This window comes from Cygnus olor, chromosome 19 (genome assembly GCF_009769625.2).
Source record: "Cygnus olor isolate bCygOlo1 chromosome 19, bCygOlo1.pri.v2, whole genome shotgun sequence".
In the NCBI taxonomy this organism is placed as follows: Eukaryota; Metazoa; Chordata; class Aves; order Anseriformes; family Anatidae; genus Cygnus; species Cygnus olor.
The window spans coordinates 10,044,337-10,062,348 of record NC_049187.1 but is presented as its reverse complement, the minus strand read 5'-3'; the positions used below and the strand labels follow the sequence as shown (position 1 = coordinate 10,062,348).

The 18,012-nt window shown below is 60.5% G+C and overlaps 1 protein-coding gene across 5 annotated transcripts; it reads left to right on the top strand.

Annotated features, from left to right (window-relative positions):
- Positions 1-1,763: 1,763 nt before the first annotated feature.
- Positions 1,764-17,957, top strand: LHX6 (LIM homeobox 6). 5 transcript variants are annotated; one of them, XM_040531264.1, is made up of 10 exons: positions 1,764-1,863; positions 2,379-2,519; positions 2,694-2,879; positions 2,967-3,088; positions 8,228-8,448; positions 10,787-10,887; positions 10,965-11,060; positions 12,725-12,899; positions 13,313-13,416; positions 15,134-17,957. In XM_040531264.1, the coding sequence occupies exons 1-10, from the start codon at positions 1,801-1,803 to the stop codon at positions 15,152-15,154; spliced, it is 1,230 nt and encodes a 409-aa protein (XP_040387198.1). In that variant the 5' UTR covers positions 1,764-1,800; the 3' UTR covers positions 15,155-17,957. The 5 variants fall into 5 exon arrangements, with proteins under 5 accessions (XP_040387198.1, XP_040387196.1, XP_040387199.1 ...); XM_040531265.1 differs by having other exon boundaries at positions 1,766-1,863; positions 2,454-2,519; XM_040531266.1 differs by lacking the exon at positions 1,764-1,863 and adding an exon at positions 2,024-2,192 and having other exon boundaries at positions 2,454-2,519.
- The last annotated feature ends 55 nt before the right edge of the window (positions 17,958-18,012 follow it).

Below are 18,012 nucleotides of genomic sequence, written 5' to 3'. Positions count from 1 at the left end.
CGTGCTGCCCAGGAATGTCGCGGCCTCCTGAAGGCAGCCGCCACTGACGGCACGGCCAAAGCGAGGAGTTTCTCCCATGGGCTGTGGGAGGGGGTGAATGCTCAGAACACTTCTCACGAGCATCAGCGCTCAGGCCCTGTCAACCATCATGAGCTAGGTCTGAAAAGCACCTGGAGACACGGGAGACATGGCACCGCTGTGCCTTTGGCAGAGGACGCAGCTGGCTCTGAAGCTGTGAGTACGGAGGGTCGCAGGCAGGCGGTGAGCAGGGGAGCAGAGCTCTGCGGCTGCTCACTTGAGGACAAGTCTGGGGGCTTTAACCTATGGTCCTGTCCTGTCAGGGTTTCTCTGGCTGCACCCTATTGCCAGCCAGGTGGGATTCCAAGGAACATGTTTACCATCTCCATGATGTGAGATTTTCCTCAATATTTCAGTTTTCCTCCCGGTGGTGAGACCTGCCCCCAACACCCCAGAGCAGAGATCCCATCGTGCTTTCACCTCTGGGGACATGTAGGATGACTGACCTGAAGTCTCAGGGTCCTGGCTCAGTTGCTCGTCGCTGTGGGTGCCCTGTCTGTGTTCCCGTGGTGGTGGTGGGGAGCCCAGGGAGGGGTGAGGCTGGGGCTGGGGTCGGTGCGAGCACCTAGCTCTTGGGCTGCTCTGCCTGCCCCGGGCACTGCGGTGCCCCCAGCTCTGTAACGTGGGCTCCAGCCCCTGCCTGCTCTCATCGGGGCCAGGACGTGAGACAGGGGCTGGGCTGCACCTCAGCCTGTTGTGACTTCGCTGGGCCCTTATTACTTGTTTAATTAGGGTGTACAGCCAGCCCCGGTGTTACTGCGTGACGGCGTGCCGGGGCCTTACAGCCCTGCATCTTTCTGGGCTGCAGACAGAAGCCGTACGGCCCTGCTGGGGGGGCAGGCGGTGTTTGCTGCTCTGTGAGAGCTCCTCCGTGTTCCTGCTGCAGCAGCAGGAGCTGACTGCGTCCCCCGGCGGGGCTGAGGGGTTCCCAGCGGCCTTCCCAGCGCTCGGCACTTGCCTGTGTCCCTCCCGCGCTGCGGCGGCCCCGTGGGTCACGCTGCCGAGGATGGCGGGGAGGATCCGCGGGCAGGCCTCAGGTTGAGTTTCCTGGGGTTTTCGTAGGCTTTCTTACAGCCTCGATGTTTAAACCTAATGTCTTGTATTTATTCTGAAATGGCTTTCATCTGATTTTCCCTCTCGGTTAACAATTTAGCTGTCAAAATCAATAACGGCGAGGATCCATCCCCAGCCGCCATCAGCTCACGTTACCGTCCTCCAATTACTCCATGGTGGAACCGCTGCTGGGGCTTTGCCGGGGAATTATCAGGTTACTAATGAAGCCCGGGCAGCGGCGGGCGGCGAGACACCGCGGCGGTGGGTGCGGGCCCGGCTGCGGCACCCGGCCCGGCCCCGCCGGGGGGGGCTCCGGGGCCGAGGCCGCTCCCGGCGGGGCGGCGCTGCCCGCGGCGGGCCCGTGCGTCCCGTCGGGGCGGGCAGCGCCGGGGCCGGGAGGGGGCCCCGCGACCCCCCCCGCACCCCCCCGCGGGCGGTGCCGGTGCCGGTGCCGCCGCAGGTAGCGGGGCCCGGCGGGGCGGGCGGCCCCCGGGGCGCGGCGGGGGGGCGCCGCTTCCTGCCCGGCCCGCGGCCGCCCCCGGCGGGGGAGCGGGGCCGGCGCGGCTCCCCGCCCTTCCTGCCGCGGCCGCGGGACGCGCCGCCCGCGGGCACGGAGCGCGGCGGCGGCGGCGGGCGGAGCGGGGCGCGCCCGCCCCATGCACCGGAGCCATGAGGGCGGGCAGCCCCGGGGGCCCGGGCCGCCGCGCCCCGGCCGGCGCCGAGGCGGGCAAGGTGAGCGCCGTCGGGGCCGGGAGCGGGGCCGGGAGCGCGGCGGCGGGGCCGGTACCGGGGGCGGCGGGGCCGGTACCGGGGCCGGGCCGGGGCCGGGGCCGCTCGCCGCCTCCCGCGCCGAAGGGGAGGATTTTTCCATCCCGGCGCTTTCTGGGGCGTTTTGTGCTCGGCGGAGGGAGAGGGGGAAGAATTTCGATTTTTAATTACTACCATTAAAAAAATCAAATTTGCAATTCTTTGGGTGGCCTGATGGATTCCCTGATTGACAGCCGGAATTGACACTCTGGGTACCTCTTATCTCGGGCATTTACGGCAATTTCTAATTGCAGGTAGTTTGTGGGGTTTTTTCAGCGCTTTGGCTCGCATGGGAACCGAGCGATTACTTCAAGAGGCCCGGGTTAAGTGCAGGCAGGGAGAGAATTCAATCCACATTCAAATTGCTTCATTAAAGAGACGCAGCTTTTGTTGCAAAGGATTTAAATGGCCACTAGAAAGTTCTTATTTATTGTTTTGAGGCGGTTTATATAGGGTGCCCCGCGCTCGCCCGGCGCATGGAGCCGCAGCCTCCCTCTCCCGCTCTCTCCCGCAAGGTGATGCCGCCGGAGCCGCTGCCCCAGGGGAGCGCCCGCTGCCTCGACCCGCACGCCCGCGCCATGGTAAGCGGGGCCGGGGCCGCGCCGAGGCTGCCGGGGGCACCGGGGGCACCGGGGGCACCGGGACCCGCCGGGCCGAGCCGGGCCGGGGCCGCGGGGAGAGCGCCGGGCCCCTGGGGGGGGTCGCGGGCGGCCGAGGCGGGGCCGCGGCTCACGGCCCCCCGGCTGTGCCCGCAGTCGCAGCCCGACGGGGAGCCGCTGCCCGGCGCCCTGGAGAAGGAGGACGCCCGCTCGGCGCCCAGCACCCCGTCCACGCCGTCCGTCTGCTCGCCGCCGTCCTCCTCCTCCTCGTCCACGCCGTCGGCCGGCAAGAACGTGTGCTCCAGCTGCGGGCTGGAGATCCTCGACCGGTACCTGCTCAAGGTGAGCGGCGGGGGCGGCGGGGGAGGCGGCGGCGGCGGCGGGCGGCGGGCGGGCGGCCCCGGGTCTCAGCCCCCTTCTCCGCCGCAGGTGAACAACCTCATCTGGCACGTCCGCTGCCTCGAGTGCTCCGTGTGCCGCACCTCGCTGCGGCAGCAGCACAGCTGCTACATCAAGAACAAGGAGATCTTCTGCAAGATGGACTACTTCAGGTAGGGGCCGGGCCGCCGGGGCTAAGGGGGCGCGGGGGGCAGCGGCCCCGTCGGGAGCGGAGCGGCCGCGCCGGCCCCGGTGCTGCCGGGGAAGGGGCCGCGAAGCTGCGGGGCCGCGGGGCAGAGCGCCCCGGGGCTGCTTCGCGGCGGCCGGGCGAAGCGGCGGCTCCCCGGGCACGGCCGAGGGGCCGCAGCCGTTCCCGTGCCCTCGGCGGCTCCGGTCCCCGCCGGCCCCGCGGCGCCCGGGCAGGGACCGGGAGGCGTCGGACGGCACCGGCCCGGCGGCTGCGGGCAGGCTGAGCCCGCACCGAGCCTTCGGCAAGGCTGAGCCGTTGCCCAAAGCCTTTTCCTGCCGCGCAGCACCAAAAACCGCCGCGGCGTCGTTGGCGTTAGCGGGAGAAAGCCGCGAAACGAGTCCCCGGCGGCGGGGAGCCCCCGGCCGGCACCGGCACCAGCGCGGCTCGGGACCCCGGCGGCCGGAGGAGCGGGTCCCGAGGGGCGACCGGTTGTTGGGGCTGCGGCAGCCTTCGAGTGGTGAGCCCGAAAGTGGGAATCCTCCCCTGGAAGAGGCGCGAGGGGATGGAGGGTTCCCGAGCTCCGCGCCGGGGTTTGACTGTCGGCAGCGCCCCCCGCTCCGGCTTTGCCCATCTCGCCCGCCGAGGGAATGCAGTTTGCCCCAGGAGGAAGGGGAAATCGCAGGCAGGAAATGAGAATGACCCCGGCGGGGCTGCGCGGGGCTCGCCACGACGGCCGCGGCTCGGCACGGCAGCTCCCCCGGGCAGAGGTGCTTCGGGCAGGGCGCGCTCCTCGGGCAGTGTGCTTTAGGTGCCTCCAGGGGCTTTATTTTATTTAATTTGGTTTTGGTTTTATCTCATTTTTTTTGAGAGGGTCTCCAGATGCGGCAGGAGGAGGGCCGTGCCCCCCGGCCCTCCGGCGCGGTGCTCTCGGTGCCCGGCGGGGCAGCCCCGAGCCCGGCTCCCCCCGCGCCCGCCCCGGCCCCGCCGCGCCGTTGGCCGCGAGCAGCCGGCGGGGGGAACCCGGGATCCCACCGGAATCCTCCTCACCCGGGGCGGAAAGCACCGGGGCAGCCTGGGGTGCCTTTGTGCTGCTTCGGAGCTCCTCCAGCGCCTTCCGTTAATTAATAACCGTTCGCACGACATTGCTATTTTTTAAAGACGGGCGGGTTTTTAAAGACGGGCTCCGAGCAGCGGCTGAGCCTCGGCATCGCGGCGCTCGCCGCCCGCTGCACCGGGGACGCTCCGGGCCGGAGCCGCTGCTGGCCGGGCCGGCCCCGGCTGCCCGCGCTGGGGCGGCCGCAGAGCCGGAGGTGGCGTTTGCCGTTTGCACAAAACGATTTTAATTTTTATTGCGTTTTTGTCGCGCGCGGAACGACTCCGGCGGGGCCGCGGCCGGGTGGGGACGGGGCTGCCCCGCTCCTGGCCGCCCCCGGGGCCCCGCAGCCCGCGGGCACCGGGCTCCCGGCGGGGGACTCAGAGCGCCGGTTTGGGCAGTGCCGCGCCGTACCGAGCCGTACGGGGCCAGGCACTGCCGTGCCGAGCCGAGCCGTGCCGAGCCGGTCCCCGCGGCGAGCCCCGGGCGGTGCCGATCCGCGCTGCCGCTGCCGTCGGTGCCCGGGGGCGGCCGAGCCCCGGCTGCTGCGGGGCCGGGGCTGGGCTTCAGCGCCGCGATCGGGAGCCGTGGATAGCCGGGACCCCGCGTCTCGCGTGGGGGTCCCTGGGGCTCCCCCACCGGCAGAGCGGAGCCGCCGGCGGGGACCGCCCGGGCTGGGGTCCCGCAGCCCCATGGAGAGCCCCCGGGAGCCGCCGGTGCCCGCGGAGGGCCTGCAGCCCCGGGCAGCAGGGACCCAGCGCTTGGCCAGGGCCAAATCCGACTCTTTCGACTTTCTAAATTATTGTTATTATTATTATTTGCTGCAGCCGAAGCGTGTTTTTAAAAGCGGAACAGAACTGTCCCACCGCCCCTTCTGTCCCCCCGTCCCTTCCCGTTCACACGAGAGGCTGTGCTGGCGCTGCCACGGCCCCGCAGCTCCGTGCGCGTCTTTAAGGAAGCGTCGCCGTTTCCTGTGTCTTGTCAAATAATTGCATTTGGCATTCAGGGCTCTAGTGCTTCGAGGAGAACCAAATTAAAACTGGAGCTCGTGGAGCTCCATCGGAGGAACATTGTGTTCCCGGGTGATGCGAGGGCTGCTCGCGGCCAAGCTCCCACGGCTCGGTCTCGGGGAGGGCCAGCACCCCACCATGGTCCCGGTGTGACCCCCAGGGCACCCAGCCGTGCTGGGCAGCTCCGGGGCAGAAAAGCTTGGGGACCCTGTGGGCTGGGGCAGTGCAAGGCCCGCGGGTGGGCCAGGGCCAGCATGGGCTATGTCGCCCCCAGCCTTTGTGTCCCTGGGGTGCCTTTGTGCTCCGGCCCGAGCGCAGCCGTGGCTCGCAGCGCAGGCAGGCTCGCTTCGGCAGCGCGCTGCTGCTCCTCTGCGTGGTTCAGCACGGATCCTGGAAGCCGCAGCCACGGCTGCTTCTGGGGGCTGTGTTAGGAGCTTCCTACAGAGCACACCCAGGGGGAATGGGGATGTGGAGCTGTCGGTGGCCCTGGGTGGCCCTCACCCCAACGCTGCAGGCAGGGGGGTGCCAGGGCTCAGGGAGCTGCAGCACGCGGGTGCCCGGGAGCCTGCACGCACCAGGTACCCTCCTGCCTCTGCTCTTCCTACAGCCCAGATGCTGCGGCCACCCGGAGGAGGCAGGATGGGTCTTTCTGGGATGAATCCCTCCCGGTAATGTCGCTGCTGTTTTCTATCTCCCGGTGGTGGTGCGGAAAGCTGGCAGCATCTGCGCACCCACCACAAACCACATGCGGGGCTGGAGCTGTGTGTCCAGCCGATGTTGGCGATGCCCCGGCCTGAGCTGCTGTGCATGGGCCAGGCTGCGGAGCTGAGCTTTGCCATCAGGGAAACCGCCTGGGCTTGGGGAGAGCCTCCAGCTCTGTGTCTCCTGCTGCAGCGTGGCTCCATCCTTGTCCCCTCCCTGCCAGGCGGGCAGCAGGACCCCAGAAGCCCCTCGCCTGCTGCCCCGCAGGCGGCAGGAACAGGCTCAGTGAATTGAAGTCAGTTTTATTTTTGAAACATCATTTCCCATAGCGATGGGTCAGGGCAGTTTCTCTCCTCACGGGTGGTGACGTCCCTGTGGTGACAGCCCCTGCTGGGTGACAGTGGGTGCCTGTGCCCGGCCCCGGCTCGGTTTGGTTTCCGTCAAAACCCACCAGCTGCAGCCAGTGCTGGAGGCAGGCACTGGCGCGAGAGCTGCGGGCGCAGCATCAGTGGCTGCCGGCGCTGCCTCCTGCACGGCCCCGTGCCCGTGTCCCCCTGCGGGGCCACGGGGTCTGCGTGGGTCGAGCCCTCCCTGGTCTGTGTGGCTTGCTGAGGGGCCTCTGCCGGGAACCGCCACCGGCTGGGGACTCTGCCTGGCCACGGGGACACTGTGCTGCAGGTCTGGGCCAGCTGGGTGTCCCCGTGGATCCCAGCCCCTGTGGGGATGTGTGCTCTTCCCGGGTCCTGCCCATCCCAGTGCACAGCTTGGCCTGCTCCGGAGCAGGGAGCGATTGAACTGGGGAGAGGCGATTACCACGTGTTATTAGTTCGTTTAAGCCTGCCCCCCTCGTTTGATAGCGTTCAGCAAATATGACTGTTTATATAGCACATTGTTCAAAGTAATTTGACTTACAGGAACAATCTTTACTTCTAAATAAAAAATTAATACAGTTCTTTTGTTTGTGCGTTTATATAAACGAGCTGGCACAAAGTCAGTTTACAATGTTCCCATCTGAAGTAAATTAGCGAAGTCTCTTAGCTAAGTCTCTGTATAATTTCAGCACAGAAATGTCCTCTCTAAAGCAGCCTTTTTTTTGTTGGTTCAGTTTCGTTTTTTTTTTTTTTCTTTGGTCAACTATGGTCAGGCTGAAAAATTTAAACCTTTCTCTTCCTCCCAAGTATTTTGCAGTTAGTGACTCTGTACAGGATGGCCTTGCAGCATCTCCCCGAGGCCACGCATGGCAGGCAGCTCTGGGACGGCTCAGCCGGGCTCGTGGCATGCGAGGCTGCGGCGTGCTCCCACCTGGGGCTGTCTCAGGGTGCCCGGAGCAGTTGTGGTCACTGCCACCTGCCCAGCTCCGCAGCCTCGAGGCGCTGCAGCGCGAGGTGCCCTTGGTGCAGTCCCCTCGGTGTTCCCTGCCTGCAATGCAGGAACTGCTCGGGCTGTTCGGGCAGGGGATGGCACCGTCTGCTGCTTCCTGGCAGGGACGGGGACGAGGAGCGCGGGACCAGGTGCGAGCCCCACGATGCAGTGGCTGTGCCACGGATGTGCGGGGAGGCGCAGTGACTGCGACCAGGTCTGTGTCGGGGCCAGCGCCAGCCCTGCGGTGCTGGAGGAGACACTCCTCTCTCCCTGCTGCTTACTGCTCGTTGCATGTATTTTTTTTTTAATGGTTTTAGTAAAACTAAAATGCAAACACCCACCCACGTTAGAGGAGGCCGTGCCTGCGCTGCGGTGGCACCGCCTGGACTCGGTGCGGGGAGCGGCGGCCCGGTGGAGCTGCCAGCAGCGGGGCGCTCAGAAGCGTGCGCCGAGGCACGGCCCCCCCAGCGTGTGGGGATGCGGCGGCCTCGTTACCTTTTCATTTCACTGAAATACTTCCTAGCATAAATAACTTGAGCGCGATCATCATCTTCTCGCCGCGAGGAGACCTCCTCGTAGGAGGAAAAAGCAGATGCATACGTCTGTGTGTGTTAGGAGAAAACACATGTTTTGATTTATTGCAATAGGGGAAAAACGGCTCTAACAAAATTTCCATCTGAGTGTCACACTGCCTGTTATCAAAATAAAAAGCCCACGAACTTGGAAGCTGATTCATTGCACTGCGTGACCTCAGCGCTCGCTCGCACGGCTCAGCCCCGCGGCCGCGCCTGGTGCTGCGGGGCCGCGCTGGGCCCCCTGCCCGTGGGTAGCCCCCGGGGGATGGTTTCCCCGCAGCCCCTTCCCCGCGTGGGCTTTGTGGGGTTGGGGCTGGTTGGGGTGGGCGATGGGGCGGCGGAGGCTGCCCGCCCTCACCCTGTCTCCTCTCCTCCCGCAGCCGGTTTGGTACCAAGTGCGCCCGCTGCGGCAGGCAGATCTACGCCAGCGACTGGGTGCGGCGGGCGCGGGGCAACGCCTACCACCTCGCCTGCTTCGCCTGCTTCTCCTGCAAGCGGCAGCTCTCCACCGGCGAGGAGTTCGGCTTGGTGGAGGAGAAGGTGCTGTGCCGGATCCACTACGACACCATGATCGAGAACCTCAAGCGAGCGGCGGAAAACGGTACGGAGCCGCGGTGCAGCCCTTGGCACGGGCACTGCGCGGGGCTGTCGCTGCCATGGCGAGGTGTCGGGGCCGGTCCCGCTGCTGCTGGAGGCATGCGGAGAGCGGGATGGTGCCTGCCCAGAGGCTGCTGCTGCCCTGGGGTGCACGTGGGTGTGATGGGCTGGCACTGCTTGCGGCAGAGCTGCGTGCCGAGGGCAATGCCAGGCACAGCCCCTGGTCCTGCTCCCACCACACCGCCTGGCCTTGCTGCCGCGTGCGGCGAGTCAGAAAACCGCAGGGATTTTGAGGCCATGAGTCATAAACCTAGAAGGTGGGAAACCTGGTGGGCAGATAGACTGTTCCCGTCTTTTTCCACCGGCCCCGGGATGGGTTTCTAAGAGCTGGACTGTGCTGTGCGCTGCCGTCCCTGCTGCGGCACGTCACCAATGGCCTCCGTGTTCCCACCCAAGTCCTGCTCTCACGGGGCTGGGTTGGTGCCACCAGGTCACACAGCACTGCGGCTCCTCGAGTGCAGCCTGGCCCCAGTGCCAGCCCAGTGCATGCTTGGAGGAAAGAAGTGTCTTTGGAAGGTTTGCGAGGCCATGTCGTGCCACGTTACCACCAGGCTGGGCCAGGAGGGAGCCCGGCCAGGTCCTGCCCCACGTGCTCGGGCTGCAGCTGCCTCTGGCTCCCTCCCGTGCTCACGCCAGTGGTGAGGCAACGAGCGAGGGCTGTGGTAGGGCTGTTTGCTTTTATCATGTTGGGCATTGAGAGGCTGCCCATGGAGATGCTCTGCGGCCATGGGAATGCCAAGAGAAATGACCAGGGACCCCGTGGGGCTGTGCTGGGGCACTGCTCAGCTGGGAGCATGGCTCCTGCCTGCGCTGCCCCTCGCTTGTGCTTCACGGGCACGGGGAGGCAAACACCGCGTCCCAGCCCATGCAGCATGTGGAAGCTATTAACAACCTGACACGAAAATAATCAGTGTTTCTGTTTACAGCATTTGAGTAAGAGAATGGAAACAGCGTGCCCTGTCGGGCTGGGAGGGTCCTGGCCGCGGGGCCGGTGGCCGGCTGGTTGTGGGGGCGTGGGGCTGAGGCCGGGCGCAGGGGGTAGCGGGGAGAGGCCGCAGGTCCGGGAGGAGCGTGGGGCCAGGCTGCTGCTGGGTCTGGCTCTGGGGCCCTGCAGAGTCATGGTCCCAGCCGGGGGCTTGGTTTGCACTGCAAGGGGGTCCCTGCCAGTGCTGGGGAGCCCTGCGGAGCCAGGGCATGGGGCAAGTGTCCCCAGGCAGGTGCCCAGCTCCAAGCGCAGTGCCTCTTGGCTGCAGGAAGGGATGGAGAGGCTCTGGAGAGCAGCGTTGCTGCAGAGTTAGAGGGCCACGCTTTTTTCCCCCTCCAGTAATTACCCAGCAATTTCTTCAGCACATGAGGTTTTACACACAAGAAAAATAAACAGATGTTGCTGAAGTCAGAGTCCCATTCATCATCCTAAAAGAACAAGTCAAACTATATGAGAAAGTCCTTCAACTCAAGCCAAGACAATCACAGCCCGGTCCAGCTTGCAGAGCAAACGTCGTGGTGTGCAGGCACATCCTGGGAGCGGGGCGAGCGCCAGCCCTGCGCAGGCACCCTCCCTCATCCATCACTCCTCCGGGCAGGACGCAGGCTCCGGTGGGGTCCCCATGGCAGGGCGGGGGCCCTGGCCCTGGCCGTCCCCCCGCTGGCTCCATGGCTATGTGAGCGTGGCCAGGCTCACCCCAACACCCCGCTTGGGCAGTGGGGGACGGTCCCTGTCCCTGCTGCACGGCTGCTGCTTGGGGTGGTGGCACCACACAGAGCAAGGTCACCGTGGGCTGCTGTGGGGCCCAGAAGGTGGTCAGGGGAAGAGAAAGAAGCCCATTGAAATGCACTCTGAGCGAATGGGATGGGTGATGGAGGCAGTGCTGCAGTGGAGACGGGGCCACGAGGCACAGTGTGGGCTCAGCAGCATCCAGGGTCCTCTTCTGAGCCGCTCACGGGTGGACACAGCCTGGTGGTGCCACAAGCCGAGGACATCAGTGTGTTCCTTTACACACCGCGACGTCCATCTTCCCTCTGTCCTTTCCCCATCCCTCATTCCCCAACTCTTACACAAAACGGCTGTTTTTTCCAAACTCATCAGGGGCAGCGTTACCACCTGGTGACAGAGAGACTTGGCAGCCCCTTACAGCTCTGGGTCGGTGCCACTGCCCCGTGCCACTATGTCCCCAGGCAGGGCAGAGCAGGGCAGGGAGGACTCTGTGCGTGTGCTGGGAGGTGTACAGTTGTTATTCAGCTCTCGCAGCACTGACTGCAGCACTCTGGGCTTCTCTCCACAGGCAACGGGATCACGCTGGAGGGGGCCGTGCCCTCGGAGCAGGACAGCCAGCCGAAGCCGGCCAAGAGGGCCCGCACCTCCTTCACCGCCGAGCAGCTGCAGGTAGCGGGGCTGGGCTGGGGGTGGGGGGGTCCACGGTGCCCGGCCGCACCCTGACCCCTCTCCTCGCCGCCCGCCAGGTCATGCAGGCACAGTTTGCTCAGGACAACAACCCCGACGCACAAACGCTTCAGAAACTCGCAGACATGACGGGGCTGAGTCGGAGAGTCATTCAGGTAGGGGCAGCTGTGGGGTGAGCGTGTGGGGTGAGCGTGTGGGGTGCGGGCACCATCGGCCGTGGGCACCAGCACCCCCCATGGTGGATGGAGAAGGGGGTGGAGGGGGGCACCAGTGCCCCTGTGTGATGGGGACACTGGTGCTAAATGGGACGAACGTCCCCCTAGCCCCTTGCTCCCATGCTGGCCTCAGTGCTTGCTGCATCCAGCAGCTTCATCCCCTCTCGTGAGCACGTTGGCTGTGCTTGGTCCCTTCGTGATGCCAGCTCCATTCTTCCCCTTTCTCACTCTTTGGTTTTCTGTATTTTTTTCTCTTTTTAATGCAATGAAAAAAATACAGCCTGGGCCAATCCAAACAAATTACAGGGTAGGGAGCTGCCCGTAGCACACTGGCTGCAGCACTCTGTCACTGACATGGGCGCAGGCAGGACCGGTGCTTCCCCAGCAGCAAGGTGCTGGTCCTGCGAGGCTGCACCGTTGGTGTTGGGAAGTTTCAGGAGAAAGGGGGGCAGCAGCAGCAACGTCCCTGTTCCTGTGCTGTGTGTGAGGGGAGGGAGAGCGGTGCCGGAGGGGCTGGGAGGAAAACGCCACCTCTGCCGCTCCTGCAGCCACCCCAGCCGTGCCCTCGGCCACATTCATGCTCCTCACTTCAGCATCCTGCTGACATACTTTCTGCATACAATGAGAGCACGAGTGATTAAAATAAACTTGGAGCTTTCATCCAGGATTGTTTTGCCAAAGACGCATTTAAATTTCTAGCGCGTGAAAATCTGGCTCGAGCCTCAGTTATTGAGACTCTTCATTTAGAGAAAGATCAACTGGTCTACACGCTGGGCTGTTTTTTATGTGGATATTTTTTAAAGGTGCTTCGAGCAGGAAACAATTTGTCAAACGCGTGACTGTTTCCTTTGCATGGTCTAGTGTGCGTGGCCTCAGGGCGCTGATCTTCGCTGTGACTTGTGGAAGATTTCTACTCCAAATTATCCTTCAAAAATTAAAGCTTAAGAAAGAAAACACCACATTAGCATGGAAAAAGCCTCCATGCATGTTTTAGTTCTAGGGTGTAGTCCCCTAACTATTCCTTTAATTAAAAGCAGTGAGATATGGTCAGAAGGCTCCTGCCTGCTGGTGGATGCAGTAGGGCTGTCTCCTGTCATACCTTCATTTCTCAGCTTTATTGTGCTGCTGATGTGGTTTCTGGACACAATAACCACAAGACATTAAATTGTTTTTCATGCCTACAGTCGCAGATGCAGCTTGCTGCGGATGTGCTGTCAGTGCGGAAGGGAGCGGTGTGATATTTAGCGTGAGCTCCTGCACAGCCCAGTCGTGGCATTTCACTCAGCGACTCCTGCGCCAAGCATGAAAGTTTTCATTGCCTTACTAAAGAATGGTGTTGGTTCTGACCACACCAAATTAACCGTAAGGGTGCCACTTCAGGCATGCTAATGTCTGTGCTTTCTGGAGACAAAAGTCTTCCTCCAGTGAGTGCAGAAAAAAGCAGTGGGAGGCAGCGGACACTAACAAGGTGTTTCAGCGCAGAGATTTCCAAACGTGATTCCTTTTGTAAATACCCTGCGGAGGCAGCCCTCACAGGGTCTTTGTGAGTGACCACAGCTCAGCCCAATTACCTCTTCACTCAGTGTCTGCCGCTTTCCTTTCAGGTTTGGTTTCAAAACTGCAGAGCCCGCCATAAAAAACACACGCCCCAGCACACGGTGCCGCCCTCGGGGGCCCCCCCGTCCCGTATCCCCTCCTCGCTCCCCGAGGACATCCACTACTCGCCCTTCAGCAGCCCAGAGCGGGCCCGGATGGTGACGCTGCACGGATACATAGAGAGTGAGTGTGGGGCTGGGGAGGGAGCTGCGCAGCTCGGTCCCACGAAGGTCCCTGCCTTGGCTTGGCTTTAGGGTCCTCGGCCTTCCTTGGGTTCCCTTTGTCATGAAGAGCAGCGTGGGTGCACCCTGCGGAGCTGGTGCTCCCCTGCGCAAGGTCGGAGGAGCTTTTCCTACCAACTGCTGGGTGCCGATGGACCATTTGCGCATAGGGTGGTGGTGTTGGGGTGGGAAGGGTCACCAGGATGGAGTCTTTGGGCTCTGTGAAAACTGTGAGGTTTCTCCCCACCCTCGCCTGCACCAGATGTGGCCTCTCAGTGTGTGTCCCTGGCTGCTCCCTGCCAGCAGCCCGGCCGTGCCGCTTGCAGGGCTCGTGTTGTTGGCAGTAACGGGGCTGAAGCCTCTTCTCATCCACAGGTCAGGTACAGTGTGGACAAGTGCACTGTAGACTTCCCTACACTGCTCCACCAGTGCACCTCAAAGCAGACATGGAAGGACCACTATCTAATAGGGGTGAGAAGGTAATTGTACTCCTTGTTTCAGGCTTTGGGGCCAAACTGCTGCTTGTGTAATGTCGTTGCCACGGCCTGCTCATGACAGCAGGGCTGCTCCTCTGTGATCTCCGGCAGCTGCCAGCTGCTCATGGTGTTGCTTAATTCTGGTGGCCCTAGACTGATGTACCAGCTGTTGGTACATGGCGCCAATTTGTTCTGCACTAAATTCCCCTCGTTGTTGTGATGTGCTGGGTGGGATGTTCTGCCTGGAGCCACTCAAGTCTCTGACCTCCCCCTGCCTTAGCTCCTCTGTTTCTGGTTTCTCCCTTCCCTGTGGTCATTCCCTTCCTTCCCTGCTCTGCTGCCCCATTGTCGGCACGCTTGGTCTGCGAGCAGCGCACGGCTGCTAGCGACTGCGCGGGCAGGACCCACGCCACGTGCTGACTTCCAGTTCTCCATGAGCTAATAAGAAGGATTCATTTCTCGGGGATTCCAGTATTGCTTAAAAAATAACAACTGGCCATCATCATATCTTAAATAGGAATGTTATTTCACAATGCCTGGCTAAGAAACAATATTGCGTATAGATTATTTTTTCTTTTCAGTACCAAAGTATCTGCCCATTCTAACGTAGAGCTCATTTTTGGGGGAAGGCTCCTGAGATGATGTATACATGCATAGGCTCATAAGATTTTATTTAGGATCCCAATTTAAGTGACTTCATTTTGAGGAAACACTGAGCCTTTGGCAACTCTTACTGTTTTAGCTTTCATCTTTACTTTTAGAAGCTCTCAGCATCTCTTTCCAAATCTTTCTCTATTCAGTGCAGCAACCAGAGATTGTTGAGCTCTTCCAATAAATGCAAGCAGGGGCACAGCAAAGTTACTTTTTTGGTCAAAATGCTACCATTTTATCATGATATCTACAAGAAAACTGGAGAGTTTTCGGAAAATATTACTCAGTCCTGACGTTGTCCTTCAAAGAAACTCCCCAGCAGCAACTGGCTCCTGTGACTTCAGTGCAATTACTTGTGGATGTTGCAGGGCTGGGTTCTCAGGACATGGAGCTGCCCCCCAGACCAGTTCCTTTTCCAAACAATTCCTGCCGTGCTCAGTTCTGGAAACCTAAAGCAGCATCTTTTTCCTCATAATTTTTTTTTAAAGGCAGTGATATCCGAGATCCTGAAAAAGCAATTGTGTAGGCAACACTAAGTCTCCCCCTTCCCGTGAGGCATGTGCCCACCTCCACTCCTTGTGGTGCCCCGGGGACGAGGGCAGATGCCATGTTTGGGGGCAGTGAGGTGGGATGGGTAGCCCACGGTTTGAGGGACGCCTGTGGTGATTAGCAAGTGAGGTGTATGGAGTAAGGACACCTGGTACTGCTCTGCATCTTTCTTGGTAGCTGTCGTATCACAGAGCAAACAAAATACCTACTGGCTGTGCTGCGCAGTGCAGTTCTGCAGGCTAACAGCGAGGTGGTGACTCCCTCAGGGGGTGCGCTGCTGTGCTCCCCTTACCTCCCGCTTGTGATGCCTCAGCTGCATGCTGCCTTCCCTGTGGGCTCTGGTCTGTGGGGCTCAGGGGCAAGAGTGGCTCCAGAAAGAGTTTGTCCCACGGGCAAGTCGCTGCCTTCCCTTTCGGCTGGGCACGTGTGCTGCCTGGCTGTTCCCCGAGAGCCTATTTCCGTGGTGAGGGCCGTTTATCTCTGGAAGAAGCTAATGCTTGGTTCACGTTTCTCCCAATAGGTCATCCTCTTTCAGTACTGACTGCGCGAGCTCTTCCTCATCTGCCCATGGCGCTACCAGCACCACTGCCCCTCAGTCGCTGAAACAGCGTCCAGCCCGAGGCAACTGTTCTCAGTCATGCAGGAGAAACTCAGATCCAGCACTCTCAGTTGTTCCCATTGACCAGCATCTAACATCCACTATTATTTCTCCAGCAACACTCTGTGTATGTGTGTGTCGAGTGCAGAGTTACATTTTTCACTTGTTTCTTGTGGACTTGTAGAATGACAGTGAGTCTCTCCAAGGCAATGCCAGACACAGCCAAAATTAGTGACTCTGCTGTGCTTACAAATCCTGCTCCCCAGTCACAGGAATATGAACAGATCAGTTCACGCTGAGTCACAGGGGGTTCGATGATCACCTATGAATATAAAGAAAGGAGGAATTTACGTGGTTTGGCCTGATTCTCTTTTTGCACCAGTGAAGCAGTGTTGGTTCCCGGACGTCCCTCCTTATTTACACTTGCATGTGTGAAATCTGAAATGGGCTCTTTGGCTCAGCAACTCAATATACACACAGGACTCCTGAGCCAAAGCCACAGGTAGCTGTGGCTCCACTAAGTGGAAAACATGATGCCAGCTGGAAATAGGCAGTTTTCCTTCCTCCTCAAAGTGCTTTAGAATCACATGTCCTTTGATCACTCTGTAAGGTAAGTAAACCTTAGTGTTTCCCCCCCTCATTTTGTAGGAGGGGAAATGGAGATGTCCTGAACCGAAAGGAGTGGTGGGGGTTGGTGGCAGAGCCAGGTTTAGCACTCTGAAGGTTTTGATTGCTGACTTGTTCTCAGAGCACTGAATATCTCTCTCCTCTCACAGCCATCTGCCAAATCTTTTATCATTGTTTTTATTATTAGTCTCGTTTTTTATTAACAAGCTAGTTTATTTCCTTGGAGTCATGTTGGATCACAAATGGGTGTACCTACACAGAACTTAGACACTCCATACACTGGGACTGGGGAATCCTTAAAGGAAGCTGATTGTAAATGCGTAGAAAAGTTTTGCCCTGGTACAGACCCCAGGAGAGGGACCCAGCGCCGTGCCCAGTGCTCACTGAGGGCAGCAGGGGAGGAACCCGGGAGCAGTCAGGGAAGTGCAACTGGCGGTAAGGCCGGCAGGAGCGGTCCCCGGCCGAGCGGCAGCAAGGTGACGGCGTATTCCTTTGTCTGGCAGCGTCCGATTACCTCTGCCCTTGCGTTGTTCCCTCTTCCCGGAGCATGACTGTTGCTTCTGCCACGACTGGGATGGAGGCACAGCCCCAGCCGGCTGCTTGCAGAGGAGCAGGTGATGCGGGGCTCACCCTCAGAGGCAGTCTCACTGCAACAACAAAGGAAGTACTCGGCCCTCTGGCCCCAAATCAGGAAAAAGCCTCTGAAATGATACTTCATTGACAGTAATAACAAAAGTAAACAGCTAGCATTTGCCAGCCCTTCTCAGCTTGCACCAAGCCAAGAGCAGGCCGATAACAAAATCTCTCTCCACGTGAGCACACGGGTCTGTCTTGCTGCTCGGTGTCTGCACGGCATTTCCAAGAATGTGAAAGCCTACCATGAGCCACAGTTAGTGCATGACGTGACTAAGCGGTGCCTGCGGGACAGACGACAGGAATCCATCAGTTGCATAACTTGTTTTCGGTTCAAGCCGTAGATACACGTGTTTTTCTCTCAGGGAGATCCATCTCCAGCAGCCCGTGGCGGCTGAGCTGGGTGGGTGGCACCAGGCCGGGCCCGCTGGGCACTGGCAGCCCTGCACGGTCACCGCGGGCTGCTCAGGGACTTGTGTGAGGAGACATGGATATCTGCTGAGGTGGCCACCAAGATCTCTTGATTTGAGGAATAACCGAATACAAGCACACGCTGATACATGTTGGAACAAATACATACATACCTCTGTGTGTGTGTATGTATATAAAGCAGGGAGAGTGATGGTAGTATTCAGACAGTTAGGCCAGTATTCTGTCTAATTGCAGCTAGCAGCTCTACCCCCCCATTTAAAACAACATTTGGAAGGAGGGAGGAAATTAGGTCCGCAAAGTATTATCGTCACCTCCTGACACGCCAATAACCGCTTCCAGCGTGTGACCCATGACAAGGGACTCCCACACGCGTGGCCTGGCAGGAACCACCACTCCAAAGTGTCTCCGTGGGGCAGGAACAGTCACAAGCTGCTCCCGTTCCTGCCACTTTTCTCCCTGTCTGTAGCAACGAGCGAAAAGACTGGCAGACCTTTTGTTGGCTGTGAGTGCTGCTTCCTGGCATGGGTGGCTGCGGGGTGTACGTGGCATGCTGTGTCCGCGTGAAATGGCCTTCAGATGCTGGGGGTGGTCGGCGGGGTCACCAGGGCCCCACTTTCTTCTCCATTTGTGCTCGCGCATTGGAATGATTGTTTAGTTGTGGACTTAGTGCTATAAACTAATGGGTAGCTGTCCAATTTAAGGCTGAAGGAGAGACCTCAGGCTGTAACTTGACCTGACATCCCCCAGTACTTGAGATTTCCACAACTGTTTTGTTGAGGGAGAAAACGGTCTGTTGCATTTATCTTCTGTCTCAGCAGTGCAGTGAAAGGGAGGCTATTAACTGTGTATCTGCTAAATATCAGCTTAGTTACTGACCAAGAGAACCACTTGTGAAATGTACTGTATGTCAAAGTTTTTGTAGCTGATACCATGGACGGGACCACGTGCAAAGCGCAGGGTAACGCGGAGGTCTCTCCCCAGCCGCGCTGTGCTCACAGCGACCTGCACCGCACAGACCCTGCCCGAGGGCAGCTCCCCCCGTAAGTAGCCAGGAGCAGCTTTGCTAATTCAGAAATCAGGCTCTGTTCATATTAAGCCCAAATTGTTCG